This window comes from Hydra viridissima, unplaced genomic scaffold (assembly GCF_058129835.1).
Source record: "Hydra viridissima isolate aposymbiotic clone 2 unplaced genomic scaffold, HvirCarnegie_v1 scaffold_16, whole genome shotgun sequence".
NCBI classification, from domain to species: Eukaryota; Metazoa; Cnidaria; class Hydrozoa; order Anthoathecata; family Hydridae; genus Hydra; species Hydra viridissima.
In genome coordinates, this window is record NW_028324315.1 from 6217624 (window position 1) to 6236057 (window position 18434).

At 29.9% G+C, this 18434-nt stretch overlaps 1 protein-coding gene across 6 annotated transcripts; it reads left to right on the plus strand.

Annotated features, from left to right (window-relative positions):
* Nucleotides 1–9029: 9029 nt before the first annotated feature.
* LOC149877742 (neuronal cell adhesion molecule-like) lies at nucleotides 9030–18207 on the plus strand. 6 transcript variants are annotated; one of them, XM_090073482.1, is made up of 17 exons: nucleotides 9030–9121; nucleotides 10333–10391; nucleotides 12705–12840; nucleotides 13127–13269; nucleotides 13416–13679; nucleotides 13982–14260; nucleotides 14443–14817; nucleotides 15131–15201; nucleotides 15826–16051; nucleotides 16198–16295; nucleotides 16373–16568; nucleotides 16677–16967; nucleotides 17052–17180; nucleotides 17346–17660; nucleotides 17734–17807; nucleotides 17844–17950; nucleotides 18064–18207. In XM_090073482.1, exons 2-17 carry the CDS (start codon nucleotides 10334–10336, stop codon nucleotides 18080–18082), a joined length of 2781 nt encoding a protein of 926 aa, XP_089929608.1. In that variant the 5' UTR covers nucleotides 9030–9121; nucleotide 10333; the 3' UTR covers nucleotides 18083–18207. The 6 variants fall into 6 exon arrangements, with proteins under 6 accessions (XP_089929608.1, XP_089929607.1, XP_089929606.1 ...); XM_090073481.1 differs by having other exon boundaries at nucleotides 17734–17950; XM_090073480.1 differs by having other exon boundaries at nucleotides 17844–18207.
* The last annotated feature ends 227 nt before the right edge of the window (nucleotides 18208–18434 follow it).

Sequence of the window (18434 nt, forward strand, 5' to 3'; positions counted from 1 at the left end):
CAGCAATTGGAAATATTTTACCAATGGGTAAGCTAAGATTAAAATAGTGGAGGAAGGTAGATACTAAAGATAGTTATACTAAATAATGTAAAACAATATATACTATATCTGTTTTAAAAACAACCACACTAAATATTGTAAAATAAAATACATAAAAACATTTTTTTTGGAAAAAGTTTCAGATATATTGTGTCTGTTTTTGATTAACACCTGCACAGTCAACATGACACCAGCCTTGACATATTGGTAAAACTGAACTAGGGAGTGCATCTTTTTAAGGACTGCTTGTCAATACAAGAGTAATACTGAAACTTTTATTTTTTTTGTTTAAGTGGTGAAGTTCGTTTTGTAAGTATGGATATTTCTCTAATTGGAATCTCAAAAGGAATTTGTTAAACTTTACACGCATTTTTAGCGGTCAGAATGGTTGCGTCGGTACAATTAAGGATATGCCTTGAGGTACAATTTACGCAACTAATCTGACATTCAGTTAGTTAAAAAATTTGACAACTAAAAATAAGATATTTTAAATTCTAGGTATTTATTTTGAATTTAGGTAAATTATGCTTTAACATAAATACACTGAACAAATTATATCTTCTGCTTTTTTTAGTGAAATACGCTTAGCCATAAAAACCTAAAATAAGAAATTTCCAATAACAAACCAACAAGAGCTTAATTTCATTCAGCAAAGATAAAAAATAAATTAAAAAATTTCTTGTGGGTTGTAAAAATAACGAGTTATGTTAAAAGTACAATATAGGCATCGGTACAATATTAGCAACCTTACCCTAACAAAAAACTGCTCTAAGCAATGGCTCGTGTTATTCATAAGTAAATATTATACTTTGTTGAAATTAACTTAATTGAAGTTATAATTTTTTTCCCCTATCTTGATTAATTCTTGTTCATCAATTGTTCTCTTCTTATTTCAACCATGTGAAATTTCTTTTCTCTTTATTTTGATATTTATTTTGATATGGTGAAGGGGGTGTTAAATTTGAGGGAAGTGTTTCTTCGATGTTGTGTTCGGTTATTAGGGGCTTGTGACTTGAACGAGGTTGAATAACAGAGTAACAGAGTTGAATAACAAAGCTCAGTAAACAATTCATACAGCAGTTGTACAAAATTCGGGCAAATTGTACAAATTTTTTCAAAGTTGTACAAGTTTTTAACAAAGTGTTTAAATTTTGAAAAATCTGCAAAACATAAATAAAGCTTTGTTTAACTTAATCTTATGTTTATATAAAAATTAGTGTTGTTATCAACTTCAAGAAAATCGACTAAAAGTCGATTTTCTTGAAGTTGATAACAACAAATAGTCGAGAGTTGAAATTGGTCGACTCTGAAAAATCGAATAGTCGATTTAATCGACTATAAGTTTTTTACTAATCGACTAAAAGTCGATTTAGTCGGGTAATTATTTCTATTTTTTCTCTTGATTTAATTTTGTTCATCTTTAATATTGTTATGATGCTGACCAATTAGTAACGAGATATCTTTGTAAGTAGTTTATCTTGTTTAGATAAGTTATTTTTAAAGATTGAGCCACATGTAAGAATACCATTCAGCGGCTTTTTTAACTCAACCAAAATATCTGAACATTGCACTTAATTTGCTGTATCACAAAAATTTAACTATAAGCTTACTGTGTGTACCACCACTTCATTTATGCTTCCTTTTTCTCATTACAGAACCAGTTGATGCTTTTTAAAACAAAATGTTAAGTAATGTGTTATGGTATTCAGTTAAGGATGTGAAAATGTTTTATAAATCTACCACCCCAAAAAAATTAAGCCGCCCCGTTGCCTCAACCTATCTACGCCATTGTTTTTGATTTATTAAATTTTTTGTTAATTTTTTGCTTTATATGTTGTGAAAAATGATATAAAATGTGTTTTTTTTTCTTTACTTTGTGATTATAATTTTCGTTTTATTTTGTTTATTTGATTTTAATTCATTTAATAAGATTAAATGAATTAAAATCGAACAAAGAAAATACTTTTGATGCAGCAACAGCATGTGTTATTATAACAGTATTACGTACCACCTAGTTTTTTTGTTTACTCTCTTAAAGTTCTATTTGTTTCATATCATCTAAAAAATAAATAGTTAAGCAACATTAAGGTGTGTAATAGTAAAAACTTTTATTCAAATATTTAGATTTTAATCGACTTTAAGTCGGCTTTAGTCGATTTAAAAAATATATTAGCCGATTTTAGTCGACTTTGAAAAATATATTAATCGATTTAGTCGACAGTCGAATAATTTCAAAGTCGTAACAACACTAATAAAAATTCACATCTATGAAAAATTAAAAACCAATAAGTGTCTACCATACAGTTATATCATAAACCTTATAGCATTCTGTAGAGATTAGTTGAAAATTGACTATCGTGCATATCAGAAAATAGTAGAGCTGGGCAACCGCTATTTTTTTTTAGCCCGACATATATCCGATAGTTCGATAGTTGGAGTTACTAATCCGCTATCAATAGTTCGATGGTTTTCCTAATTTGCCCGTCCAATAATCGATATTACGCTTGCCCGATATCTTAAAAAATATTTAAAAACTTTTTTTTATTTTTTGTTTCACCAGCTTGCACAGGCATTATCATCTCCTCTTCATCACTCCTCTTGCCATTTCATAATCAGATCGGCTTGACATCACTGCGGCTTATAGCACTAGATGTTTGACTTGACGTAAATGTTAAATATTTGTCCATTTCAACTTGGTATGATAGTTGTAATTATTTACATAAACCTTTTTTAAAAAAGTATAAAACCCATCAACGATTGTTTTTTAGATAATTAATGATTTATTAATACTTAAAAAATATTGCTTAGTTGCAAAACTGAAACTAGGGGTCAATAACACCGGTTTCGGTTGCTACAATTTTGTGATAGGAAGTATTTCGTTTCTCGAATTTACTTTAGTAAATCTATATTATATAGCCTCTTCGTGGCACAACTAATAACTTAGGCAACTAAGGTCAATATATTTTGGGACTCTAAGGGTAAGAAGGATCAAGATCTTACCCGAAATTCATTTTATGGAGCTGTTGAAATAACAATCTAACAGTGCTGATGGATTCTTTGGCTTGTTCCAGCAGTTGAAATAGAGAATACTGTGCCCCCCCCTCCCCCGTCGGAAAGGGGAGGAGCAACAATCAAAAACAAAACAGGAGTGGTTGGTGGAACAGAGGAGATATGCGGGATCGTGAATTTGAATTTGCACTTAATAAAAAAAAAAAAAATTATTATTTCATATATAAAAATTAGGAAGACGGAAACTAAAAATTTTGACTCTCCGATAGTCGAAGTCCGATGGTTGTTTTTTTAGTCCGATACTTTTTGCTTAGTCCGATAGTTATCGGAATATCGGATATCTAATATTGCCAGAATGATAGTCGAAGTCCGGTACATATATTAATCCGATAATCCGATATTTTTTTCTTAGTCCGATGCTAGCAGAATATCGGAATATCGGAACTTTTATCGGAAGTGCCCACCTCTGGAAAATTGTAATGCATAATTAAACAAAACTTCTCCTTTACTTTTACAAATTTTTTTACGAATATCATGTTTAACTAATTTAATTATAACATTTAAATAATGTTATGATTAAATCATAACATTATTTAAAATTAACAAAAAAATTAAAAAAAAAAAAATTTACATGATAAAAAAGAAAACTGAGATATTAATATATGTTTGCATTTCTAATTAAAATTTAGCGCTGTCGAACCAAAGTATTTGGTTTAAAAGTTGAAAAAAACCTGATTTTAAGTTTTTGTTAAAGAATTACTGTTTCCAACTATGGTTGTACTAAACGTCTCATAATTCCTGTTGACCGAATTAAGCCAAAATTTTTAAGTCGCACACATCTAGATTCTAAAAGCAATTACTATAAATGCAAAAAGAGATCGTCGCTTGACAATTACAGAAAAGTTCTCATTTTTTTTATTGAGAACTAGTTAATTGCGAGTTAATCATTAAATAAGAAAAAAAATAAGCGTAATTTTAACTTCATAATATTAATTGTTGAATTATTTGATCTTGTAAAACTTTAAAAGCCCTTTAAGGAAGTAAAAAGGTTCATAAATTTTATATTTACAATTAAAAATGTTTAAAAAAGTTTTTGTTTAGAAAGTTCATACCCAAAATTTAAATTTATGGCTAAAAATCTGATGTAAATTAACAAAAAACTAAGCAGAATTGTTTTCAGAATGTAATTGCTATCAAGTAACATTTTTTTCTATCTTTGATTTTAAAAAATACACTAGCTAGCCTTGAAAAAATTCGTTCCGTTTTCGTTCAATCTTCCCCAGTTAATATGATTTGAAAAGTCGTCTTTCAGAATTTTCCAAAGTAAACCGGACTATTTCGTAGTAATATGATAATGTAAAGATAATGTAAAAGTCCGGTAAAAAGTATACGATAATTCCATCTTTCTCACAAGTAGTTTCTAGAAGACATGAAAATCCTCGATATGGAGTGTGTGAGGTACCTTATATTTTAGGCGAGTTTCCTCCTCTATCTATTCTTAAACGTGTAAGCACACAAAATTTGTAAGCGCCGCTGATCAAAATTTACTACATTATTCGAGTCCGTCAATAAGGTCACGCGGCTTTAATTTTTTTTTCGCTTTTTAAATGAAACGAACTCTGAAATAAGAAAATTAAAAAAAAAGGGGTTTTAGTACGAAGGAGGCCAAACATCCTTCTTCCAAACCCTCATGTGCAGATGCTTTGCTTTCACATGTCACGCTCCGAATTATATACTTTAGTCACCATAAATAGGAATTTATTTGTAAACAAATTTTATTTACTATAAATATTTATACACACACACACACACACACACACACACACACACACACACACACACACACACACACACACACACACACACACACACACACACACACACACACACACACACACATACACACACACATATACGTGCTATTATATTATTATTTCATTCACTTTTTTTTTTCAAGCGTAAAACAGTAAGCCATATTTTCTAAAGATTAAATTTTTTGTTCTTTGCGCCAAAGGAAAACTAATTCTCTACCAAAAACTTGTCAATTGCAACTTTACTTTAGGTTACTTTTTCTCTTAATTTAGTTTTATCAGAGGAATACAAAAAACATTCCGGAAAATGTTGTAAACATGTAAAAAGCGCACAAATCTTTTAATGGATTTCTTTTTCCGTTTCCGTTCTAGTTTCTTCTCAACCCAACTGTTATTCGTAATACTTTTGTTAACTTAAATGTTAGTATAAAAATTTCCTATAAAAGGTTGCATAAAGTTGCTTATGACGATTACATTTGACGACCGGTTTTGTTACATTTAAAACCTTTTTAAATATTTTGATAAGATCTAAAAGTTAAAATACACAGAAATGGGTCGAAAAGCAGTAAGCGAAACTACAAAGTGGCAAATAATAGGTATGAAGGATGAATCAATGATCAGTAACAGAGAAATAACAAGATAATTAAAAATTTCAAAGAATTGCGTCAGAAATACCCTTATAACATTTGAAAGACAGGTGGCATAACGTCAACGGGATTCGGAAGGTTAAAAAAAAACAAAAAAACTGCGATGCGCAAATGTAGTCTTATGTTTCGTCAAGTAAGAGCCAATCCAAGGTTGAGTTATCGTGAACTTACCGACATATTCAACGGAAACTGTGAAAAACATTTTTTTTGCCCTGAAGATCACCAAAATTTGAATCCAATCGAATCTACTTGGATTTGGACGGATAAAGAATTAGTCAAGATGCGAATAAGATCCATAAATAGCCTAAAGCAAGAATTAGATATCATTTGGAGAAGAATTCCAACTGAAATTTCAATCTTGTTAAATAAATGCAAAAAAGCACGAGGAGGATGTTAAAAATACTTGTTTTATATTTATTTTTGTTGCGCCGATTTTAATGTATCGCAGATTTTGAATGATAATTTTTGTTATTATGTTTGATAACGTTTTTTATAGTGACATGTTTTGAATATATATATATATATATATATATATATATATATATATATATATATATATATATATATATATATATATATATATATATATATATATATATATATATATAATTGTATGGTTTAGTATGTCATCCTTGATGCAAGATTTGTTTAACAAAAATTTTTCTCTCTTAAAAAAAAAAAAAAGAAAATTAATTCAATATCTTCTTTAGTTTCTATTTTATGATATTTTAAATAAGCTTTAAGCCAAAGAATGCACTTTTTTTTTTTTGAAAGCATTCTTTGTAGGGAGGTAACTGTTGTATATCATAAAAGAATACAACACACTTTTCCCTGGGTACAAAAAAGTTAGACTTAAAAATGCATGCTAAATGTCTCACAATATCTGTTTTAGGAAATCTATTCAATGTAAAATAACAAAAGAAAATCTATTCGAATGTTAACTGTCAACAGATGTGACTGGAAAACTTTAGAATTGCTAAACGGCTTCTTTTAGATCAATAGGAAACGCTTTATGCAGAAAGAGTCATATTTGTGGTTTGGAAAACTTCTGGTGGATCGCAATCTAGTGATAAAGCATGAGAAAGAGAATTTTAGTTTCCCATTCTTTGCAAAAAACAACACTCGACTCGAAGTCTAATTTCCTAATTTTTAACAATTAAATTTTAAACTTCATATTAAATTTAAAAGTAAATAAAACTGAAAATGATAAGATCTTATTTTTCATTTAAGCTGTTTTGAATGTAATTAAAAAGTTTTTAGAAATACGAACTTTAGGGTTAACCGCAAAGTCAATTCAAAGTTTCAATTTTTAACTTTGTGACAAAACGTCTTTAGTTTCATTGAGACGCTATGTACTTAAATGGAAGTGATGTTAATATGTACATAAATGGAAGTAATATGTACATAAATGGAAGTAATATTAAAATTCATTGTTTGAAAGAAATTTCATTGAAAAAGTTTTTGCACATTGTTGCGAAATCAACAATGCGAGTGTATCCGAGCGTTTTAATGAGGCGGCTTATTTTTATGGAAAATAACAGTGAATTTTGAAACTTTTTCAAAACCAAAATTTCCAATCAAAATCGTTTTACCGGGACAACAAAAATCTCTAAGATCTGGCATTGAACTTTTTTCTATGTAGTGTACCAAGTATTATTTTAATTTAAGCATTTCTGAAATAAATTTCCAAACACATGCTTTACTTTTAATTTGAACACAAATAAAAAAAAAAAAATAGATTTTAAATTTATGCTTGAGTTTTGATTTGAACACAAAATAAAGCATAATTGCCAAAGGCAACCTGCACTTTATCTCTTACGAGAGACAATACTATTGGTTCTAAATCGTTTTTAAAATTAGAGTTTACGTGAAAACTTTCAATGAAATAAGCCAGTGATGAACAGTTGCGACCCAACTTAAAAAATTGATTACTTAGCAAGATTATTCCTCAGCCGTTTTTCATTTTCTAATTTTTAGTTAACTAAACCTGACTTTTGAACCCAACGAGAAAAACTACCGCAGTTCGATATACAAATAGTTAAGATTATTGATACTCAACGCTCGGGAGTGGGCTGTATTATTATAGAAAAAATGTTGACGTCATAAGCAGGTAACTTTAATAGAGGACTTTAATGTTTTATTGGTGACGAAATATTTAGCGTTAGCAAACTGTATTGGTAATTTATCAAATTTTCATTAAAGTTTTAAAATTAAACTTGTTCAAGTAGAAAAACAGTCGTATGACACATTTCATTTTATTCGTAGGACAATTCGGTAGGTTTGAAAGCTACAGTGACCAACTTTCCCTCAGCTTTGTCCCGTTTCTGGTAAATTCGTTAGTTTTTGTTTTAAATTTATCAAAAATTATCTACGACCAAATTTGTGGCATTTTTTCATAGTCCTCATGATATTTGCACTTACACTAAGAATCCAAATGGCGTTATACACACCATTTGATTTCACAAACGCTAAGTTATTTAATTGGACCTCTCTCCTCAATGAATTTGATTTTGAATAATACAGGTCACTCAAACCCAAGCTCCCTATTTAATAACAATACACAAGGGAATAGGCAATGATTTCATTATGCACAATGAAAACAAACTATTAAACTTATAAATAAAATAGAGAGCTGCCCATACTTATATTTGGACGTTTGAGAGTGTTCTTTCGAAATGTTTAATTCGTTAATTTAAATAAAACAAACGATTAAAAAAAAATTTCTAACATAAAAAAAAACTACACTGACATATTTAAAAACGGGTGTCCATTGTACGGTTACTGATACGATTCTAAATTTAGTTAAGTGTTGCAATGCGGTACCTGTTAAATTGCGAGATTTGAAATCAAGATCATAATTGATCTTTGCGAATAAACGTGAGCGGACTTTCGAATTCCTATATTCACAGTGTTCGTTTTTCTTAATATAAATATTTTTCTTAATATTAAATAGGAATCGATAGGATAGGGATCGAGACATAGGATCGAGAAAAGTATAGAACAAGAGCATTAAAATTATCTTCTTTAGAACAATCCTTTTCAATTTTTATATATGCAGAATCTGGATGTACGAAACAAAAAGCAATTTTTTAATACAAAACTTAGATTAATACAAAATACAAACTGAAGCCGAAAGATATAGAAAAATGATGTAAACTTATTTTCAGCTCTTTTTTCATTGAACGTTTATAAAGAAAAAAATACTTTCTTGTAAAGTTTCTAAAATTCGTGAAAGCTCCCCACATCCAGATCCATTCTAAACCCAGAGAGTGAATTTTTTTTTTGTGTCTGGAGACCAATAGTCGCTAACCGAGTTACAAAGGAATTTATCATGTTGACATAGTCACCAACGGATTGCAGAGGGTTAGAGTGTACCTTTACTTCGCTCCGCTCTTTTAGTTTTACTGAAGAATTGGGAAGAGCGATGCTAATTTTCGACCGCGTGGTTACCTTAACCTTTCTAAAAATAGCAAGCCAATCACATTTAAAGCGAGAATACTACCAATCAAATTGCACTGTTCCAGTTTTTTTTTTTTTTTGAATTTATACCAGCTCATTATTTACGTTTGATCATTCCTGGTAGTTTCTACGTGGCGCTCAGTCACACGATCCTACGTAAGTGTTTCTAATTAATTGTTTTGCGGGATCATCTTAGTTGTACAATTTCTTCTTAATAGTTATGTTTTTATTTCTCATAATTTATTGTATTTAAGATAATTTAAGATAATTTAAGATAGAGGCGAATTTTTAAACTGGCGCTCGTTTAGTTTGTTTCGAATACCATAATGTGCGTGATCCAAAAACACGAGCTCAATTTTTTGTAGGCATACAATCTGAAAATAATCATTGTAACTAGAATAATTTTAATGACGCAAGTTTTAGAGAATTTCTGGTATATTTTCTGTTACATTTTCAAATCTTAGTTTTTTTTTTTTTTTTTTTTTTTTTTTATCGGAGCTAATTTTTCTAAATTGATTTCTTTTTTCGTTTACGCGAAAAGATTTCAAAATTTTTTGAATCGTTACTCGTTTGTTAACTTACCGAGGTATTGATCTGTTAAGCGATCTAAATTCAAATACACTGTACTCCAAGTGCAAATGTATAAAATTTGCTGCCTTTTCTAATTGTAAAGTTTAATTGAGATGATTCTTCGTTAAACTTTTCATTTATTGTGTTTGTAAAAGAATAGACAGCAAGATCGAGTAAGAATTTCAGATTTTACTCTATCCTACTGTAGAGTCAGCAATTACTTTTGTGAATAATTGTTAGTGCAGATGCTGGATATGCGCTTGTGCATTTGGGAGCTGGTATAAAAACAGTAATAGATTTCTAAGTGAACAGTGAATGAAATGGCGAGTCTTTTTAATTTGCTAAAATTGCTACATTCCCAGAGCACTAACCTATGTTAATTTGATTTAAAGAGCTCTAAGTTAGTGCTATTCTACTTTCTGAATTTGCATTTCCAACCTACCTAAGGTACTGAACGTTTAAATTTGATTGCTACTGACAAACGACTTCGCGCTTCTCATGCAGACTGCACCGTTACAATGAAAGTCTTCTTTCCGCTGTAACGTTTTAGTCACGCGCTGGTGGTGTAACGATTGCATTCAATGTAAACTAATTTAAACAGTTCTCAATTTATAAATCTAAAGTTATTCCATAAAATACCACACCCACTTTTAATTTTACAGAATTAATGTATTTAATCACAAATCAGGTGCGATTATTCTTATTTATAATGTTATATTTTTTCATTAAGTACTAAACGAAAACAATGTTAATTACTGTTTTAGCTTTTTCACCACGCTTTTCTTTTCTATTTTTAGAATGTTGTATCAATCTATTTTATGGTTTACCGTTGGCATGTTTTTAAACAGTTCTCCATGTATGTATCAAATGTTTGTTTAGAATTCTTGCATAGCATTTTTTTTTTTATTTTTTATTTTTTTTATATATAAAAAAAGAAGTTTTATGTGCAATAATTAGATTAGTCATAAATATTACAAATGAAAACATTTTGCGTGTCTAAACGATTTTAAAATAAAATATCAGTTATAAACAGTTTTTAAGTTTACTAAAAGTAGTATTGCTATTTTTATTAACCCTTAATTTATTAGCTATTTCCTAACGTGAAGTGACAACTAAGTTTTGGCAATCGCGCGATACTCGTTCTGTTGACCTATTCTTGGATATAAAAACTTTAACTCTCCGGAAAGTTTTTCAGAAAAGTTAAAAAAGAAAATATTATCTGTTTTCAAATGACTGAATTGCTTCTATCTTTAAAAAAAAATCGGTAGATAAAACTTTCTTTACGTTTTAAAAAAGTTCAGATCAAAGATAATTCTGCTATTGAAAATGGTATTTTGATTAAGTCACTCTACTCTGGACATTTATGGATGCTGGGACTCGCGGTCTTTTGTGCTGAAAAATGACTTAGCGATGTCTATTCGTTAGCGTTATTTTTTCATTTACTCTTCAATTTAGTTGCTTTAATGGAAAGTAATTGCCCCATACACTTTTAAACTAGAGTTATTTCATATCTTAACATCGGTTTAACAAAAAATTCAAGATTTTACAAACTGTGTTTAAGTTTAAAATATTTAATTGGTTTTTATTTGGAAGTTTGTTCGGCTACTGGCACTTTTGTTTTTCGGATTGTTAAAATAATTTTAATAGCAAATTCATCTACAGCAGACATGCGCTTTAACGAACGCGCTAAAAACAATCCGAGATTAGGAATATTCACTTTTACCTAAAATATTAATACAGAAAGTTAAGTGCCGATTATTCTGTCTGATGAGCATTCGCTTTATTTAAACGAGAAGCTGTAAATAAACATTTACATAACAAAAACAACTACAACAAAAAATAAAGAGCGTTGGGGCCGATGACCAAAATTCTACATGGTGTTGTATCTGGTCAACATGCTGTGCACTGCTATCATATTCTCATTCCCTCTCATGTTGTGTCAAATCCTAAATGCTAACTGAGGCTGTTAACATTCTTACATGCCTTAAGTAGTTTGGGTAATTTTTTTTTTTTTTTTTATGTTTTTAGTATTTCAATTAACCATTTTAAGTTTTATACCATTTTAATCTTATACTATTTTAGATAAACTATTGAGCTAAATAATTTTCCAGTAAAAAGACATTCCAACTTCTATCACCAATAAAGAAATTTATTGTCAGTCACAAAATGTACCATGCATTAAATTTAATATTAAGTTTTGTTTCTAAAATTGTAGAACTTATAGAAATGTGATATTCTAATTTTTAACACTAAATTTTTCTTTTAGTTTAATATCTATAGTATGGTGCTGCTCATTGCTTATCTAACAGTTTTGAACTTTCTAAATTTATTGTAAAAGTATGCTGTATGAAATGCAAACAAATACTTAATACAGTTCACGTTTCATTTTTTGATAATCATTTCAGATGTCCTTCAGCTTTCAAACATCAGAGCCAAATTTTCTATGTAATGGATTTTAAACCACTCCTTTTAAAAAATAACTTTTCCCTTTTTGACTGACTGTCTTAATTTGCTAGTCCAGATAATCTTAGAAATGTTCCATAGGGTTCTGGGGAGTTTTGAATTATTGTGTTTATTTCAGATCAATTTTCAGACTAATTTGGCTTTATGCTTCTAATTTTACCCTATTGCTTCATGGTTCCAATCACATTTTTAGGGTCAAGTTATGTGTTAGATAAAATTAGTTTTTAAGTAATTTTCAGAATTTGCCACTGTTTACACTGTCTTATTTAAAAATCGCTTCTCACAACTGTTTTGATTATTCCTACATCATGCAGCACTTAGTTGAAGAGTCAGGGGTGCAAGTCTCTTTAGTCTCTTCCAAGACTATTTGGAGCACTGGTCTTTGAAGATTTTTATTTCATAGAATCTGGTTGTAGATATTCATAGGCATCAACTAATGGCGTTTTTGTATTTTTTCTATAGACCTTATTTTTTCTATGGTTTTGAAGTATAGCTTTCAGTGTATTAACTACTTTGTAAGTTTAATTCTCTTCTGTAAAATGATTGACTCCCTTAAAATCCATGTATGGTTTTCTTTGACTGTATATAATTGACCAATTAACAAATTTAGCATAAAGTCTTTTGCTAGTACATTTTAATGTAACACTTATTAACAACTAATAAAAAGTCTTTTTTCAGCTTAACTTATTTTGAAGTTATTTTTCAGGTTGTACTCACTTTATAAAAGAGTTGGAGACATGTATTGTGACTTACAACACCTCATTTACACTAAGCTGTGTTGCAAATGAAATCCCTGCTCCTTATTATGATTGGTATCTCAATGACACTCTTATATCTACAAAGTAATGTTTTTTTTTCTTAACATCTTAAAAAAGAGTAAATTGCTCTAATAACATGTAACTATATTTAAGTGGAATGTATTTATATAGCTTAAATAACATGTAAAACATTGTCAACAATTTTTTATAATAGATTAAATTCTAGGTTTAGTTTTTTTATGCAAGTTAACTATGTTGACAATTTTTGAACTATGTTGATAATTATAAAATTAGTTCAGATGCTTTATGAAGACTGTTAATATAATTACTTTTTAAGTTTAAAATAAAAATTTAACTTCTTTATATTTAGTGGTGATTTCACAATAAATGGTGGTAACTTGACTGTTAGCTTAGCAAAGTTCAATCACTCAGGCCTTTACATGTGTGTTACAATGAATGATATTCAGAAAGGTGTTTGGGCAAATGTATCAACAGGTTTTGTTAATGTTGAAGGTATGGTTGTATTTTTTCCCCTTTATTAAAGTAAATTTGAAAAACACAAATTTAAATTGGTGTTTTTATTTTACAGTAAAGCAATATTTTTTTGTCATTAAAAGCAGTTATAGTATTAAAAACTAATTGGACTTACTTTTTACCAGCAAATATACCAGAAAAATCTCAACATGTGCTCCTTTCAAAGACTCTTCCAGACTCACCCACCTTTTGCAGCCTTTTTGGTCATCCTGATCCCAAAGTTGTTCAAAAGTATTTTAAGTATGCTCTTACTAAAGCTGAAGGTAGATTGGTAGTGCACCAAAATGGAAATTTGAAAACTAATGAAAGCCAAGAAAAAAAAGTCAGACAAAACAAGTGTACTCCCTTAGATATCAAAGAAAATGCATCAGAAGTAGTCATAGATATTGGTATTGTTTATCTTATTAGTCTTTCTAAGCATATTCATCTAGCAATCCTTAAAAATGATTTTGTTGCATACAAAATGTTTTCCTTCGTATCAACCTCACACATTTGGAAAAATTTTAGAAATAGATCTTTTTAATGAATAATTTTTGAATTATCTTTTTGTGATTTTCTGCTATTTATAAGTGAAGGTTTAGATCAATATTCAGTCAACTGATAGAATGAGAGCAAAAAATTTTGTGGTATATGTTTTTATTAAGTAAATTTTAATTTCAATTTGATTGATTGAAAGTTAATGTTTTTATAGATAAACTCAGCATCAAATATCCTAAGAATCGGATCTTCAAAGAGCTTACTCCACTAGCACAACTTCTTTGTGATGCTATATATAAGCCCTCTCTGGCTGAAGTTTTTGAATGGTATCGTGACAGCCAAAATCACACACATTCAAAAAGACAAGTGATTGAACCTAGTCAAATTTTACATTTGGAAGAAATCTTAGAGATGGATGGAGAAACCTATCTTTGCAAAGTCTTTGGTATGGATGGCAACAAAATTATTTCTACAGATGCTGTTGAAATAATATGTAAGTTATCTGTCTGCTTTAGTTTTAGTTTATATAGTGATCTATATGTTTACTGTCAAGCACTTAAAATTTTCAAAAATCTCACAACAGTTTCCTCTAATCAATCACTTTCATATAACAGACTCAAATCTTTTTTAGGTCTGTTTTAGCAAACCTTAATTTGATAACTCAATACCTTTTAGCTCCACCCACTGACTTAAATTTAAGTGGCAGCTGTGAGTCTGCAAATGCATTTCTCTCATGGAAATCTATGGAAAGTTCAGCCAAAACTCAGTTTGTTGTAGAGTATGCTGCAGAGTATGCCACAGGGTATGTTGCAGAGCATGTTTCAGAGCATGATATAGAGTATGCTCCAGAGTATTCTGATGTGTGGAATTTTTACAAAATAGTTGTTAGAGAATGTTCTGAAAGCTCTGTGGAGTTGGATTTTAAGCAACTACCTCGTTCTGCACACTTAGTGTTTCGTGTGAGCACTCAAGTTTATGATATTTATAATCAGATAATTGCAAGTAGTCCTGGGAATGTTATTAGTGAAATATGTATTACACCGCCAGGTTGTAAGTACTTTTTTTTCTAAACTGCTTTAAGAGATAGTTGTTATAATGCTCGACATCTAAGAAACGCTGGAATTATATTATAAAATATTTTTTTCTAACTTTGCCAACTAAAGCCAAATAACATCTAAGTTTGAGAAAGTAACCTCCAAATATCCAAAAATATATTCTGCCTATTTATATTTGCATGTAGTCAATTGTAATGGTAATTATGAATAACTTATAGAAATCATGAGTAGTTAGAATAAAAAAGATTGTCCAAGTTTCTTTAGTGTTTTATACTTTATATTTCACTTTTTTTTTTTTTCCTTCAAAGTTCCCTTAATAAATCCTCAAAACCTAAGACCAGTCACCACATCAGAAGGACGTTTAAAGATCAAGTGGGATGTATGCTATTTTTTAAATTAATGTTTATGTGTTAATTGTTTTATACATTTGGAATAAAGAAACTGAAAAGAGATTGTCACACTAGTTTACATATTAAAAAATAAATCATGTTGTAATAATAGACACTATGAAACAAAATCTTCAGCTTTTAGGATCCAATTGGTTAAGTAGTGATTTAATAGGCAATTTTGATACTTTATAGTATTTTTTAGACCTATTGATAAACTAGTGGCTAGAAGAATGATTTGCTAGCTTTTAAGTGTTTGAGTTTAGTTCTAAATTAAGGTTATATGGTGGGGTGTGCTCACTATTGAGTTTCTTATGTAGTCTTAGATATGATAAACATGAAAATAAAGAAGCAACTTTTACTATGTGCACATCTCTCAAGCTCATGATTGGTGTACTGGATGAGATTTTTCAGTTAAATACCTGGCTGGGAATTAACTTGAAAAGCTAATACCTTACAGATTTGCAGGCAACATCCTATATTTTGTGCACTCGAAGAAATATTTTGTTTTTGTAAAGTGCTTCTTTATTATCACCTCGAACAAATTTTTATTTAACATCAATCTATTATTAGCAAATTTCCCATGTAATTATTAATCTACATTATTTTCATTTCAGAAGTTGGATCCCTTGGACCAACCTGGGCCTGGTTTTTTGTTAGTAATAAACTATACAAAATATGGTGAAGCTATAGACAATCAAATCAAGGTTAATGGAAACATTACTGAGGTTGAAATACCTCATAGCAGCATTGGTAATGAATATAGTGTGAAAGTTTTTGCAGCCAATGACTATGGTAGAAACCCAGAAACAGTAGAGCTCAATATCACCTTGAGAGGACAAGGTAGTTATTGACTGTTATTACAAATATACACAGAATTTTTATGTATGATAAAGTTTTAGTTATACTTAAATTTTATCATCAACAAATTTTTTAAGTTGCTTATTTTGCAAGCTAACTATAATCATTTGTTTTATGTTTTTAAAAAGCTCCCTTTGTAGCTGTCAGTAACTTTCGAGAGCATTCAGTGTCACACTCTTGTGTTGATTTGCTATGGGATAATATACCATCTGTATCAAACTACAGGGTGAGTTTTTAATTATTATAATAAAGCTTTTTATTTAATAATATTATTGATGTAATATTAATTCTGTTTTAAATTAGGTATTCTGTGAAAAGTTGTCTAGAAATGGTAGCAGTTTAGAAGAAAATTTTTACACTGTATTAGCGGTTAGCAGTGCAACTGTATGTGGTTTGATGCCAGCAACCAATTACAAAATTGCAATAAGTATGTTAAATGGAAACGTACCTGGCCCTTTAAGTGGATATATCCATATTAGAACATTGGATAAACCATCAGGTTAATGGTTTTTTTTTTTTTAAAAGTCTAATTGAGCTGTAAATTACAATTATCTGGCTGAAAAAAATACTGCATGTTCTTAAGAGTTTTAGTAATTTTTTTGTATAGATGTTGATATGCCACATGGAACAGTAAGAATTTTTGGAGCTGTTGTCTATCTGACATGGAAGCCAGTAACACTTATGAAAAATGAATTTCTATTTTCTTATATTGTGCAATACTACCAGCATGGTAATTCTTCCTCTAAGAAAGCAATCACACTAAGTGCTATGTCGAGTGAGGTCTACATAACAGACTTAAAGGGGTCAACTAACTACACAATTGAGGTAGCGATGAGAACTCTATCTGGCAAAGGGAAACCCTGGGTTATCAAAAGTGTTTGTGTTGGATTGCCTGGAGGTAAGCCTCATCTACTTTGTTACATATACAATTTTATCGATTCTACCAAAATTACTAAATGGCTAACTTTTAATAAATTTATAGCACCAGGTCAACCAGCTGCACCTAAAGTAGTCTCGTTAAGCGAAACAGTTCTAAATGTCACATTTAGTCTTCCAAAAAATTATAGCGGTGACCTCCCCAGCCAATATTTTGTTTACTACCAACAAGCAGGTAATAATTGTATTTATGATTTAATGTTATTTTCTGTCTGCAAAATATCAGTTGGGTTAGTTGTATGTAAAAACAGCATTTTGTATGTGTTAATTTATAATTGATATTGTTTAAGTTAACCTGTTTAATTTTTTTTTTTTTTTTTTTTTTTTTTTTTTTTTACAGGTAGTAAGGAATTACTTAATAAATCAGCAAAGTATCCTGAGCACCCCTGGGTTTTGTTAAATTTTCTGAAGAGCACAAGATATAGGATTTACACAGTCGGAGTAAATATAATCGGGGAAAGCATCAAGAGTAATTATACAATAGGTTGTCCGCATAATCCAAAGAAATCTTCTAAAGCATGTTTTCTTATAGAAAGTGATTATCACTTTCTCCAACTATCGTTATCCGCTATAACATGTGCTGCAATTTTATTTTTATTTATTCATCATTTTGTCACCAACTGGATTATTAAATGCATCATCACCCCATGCTCAGGTATGCAATTCACTTTTTGAGATTAGTACTAAGACTAAGTATTTATGCAACTAAATTATCTTGTATATCTCAGTTCGTGTGGAAGAAGGCGAACAGCAAAGAGAACAGCAAAGCGAACATCCAAGTGAACAGCTCAGCGAACATCCAAGCGAACAGCTCAGCGAACATCCAAGCGAACAGCTCAGCGAACAGCTCAGCGAACATCCGAGCGAACAGCTTAACGAACAGCTCAGCGAATCTCCTACTCAACTTAAGGATTTGAGTCCTGACTTTAGGACTCAGCCCTCTGAGTATGATTATATGATTGATTTTTACTTTTCTCAACTTGCAACGAGGAGGGGAATTGAGTGAAACAATACTTTTAGTTACGTTCTTTGTTGGTATGTTGCACTTGTACATTTAGAAACGAATCTAGTGTTTAATGGATCATTGACGATATCTATTTTGAATTTGGCAAGTGAAGGTGTGACAGGTTTACCCAAAAACTTTCAGATGATTGAGATGGATTTGTTCAACTCATGATTTAAATACAAGTTTTGGTTCTGTATCCGAAGTAGTTTTTTTTTTTTTTTTCTTCTTTTTCTATTAAATTCCACCGTAAAATAGTCAAATTTTAAAGATGCGACTTTTTTCCCCTTCGATCTTCAATTACTAAACTGATAAATTAAAATTAATTATAATTGAGAGTGCCAATTAACACACAAAGCTCGTTGCTTTTTAAACTTTCATCACTGTTTTCGTGTGATCTGTATCTTCACTTTTATACATCAATAG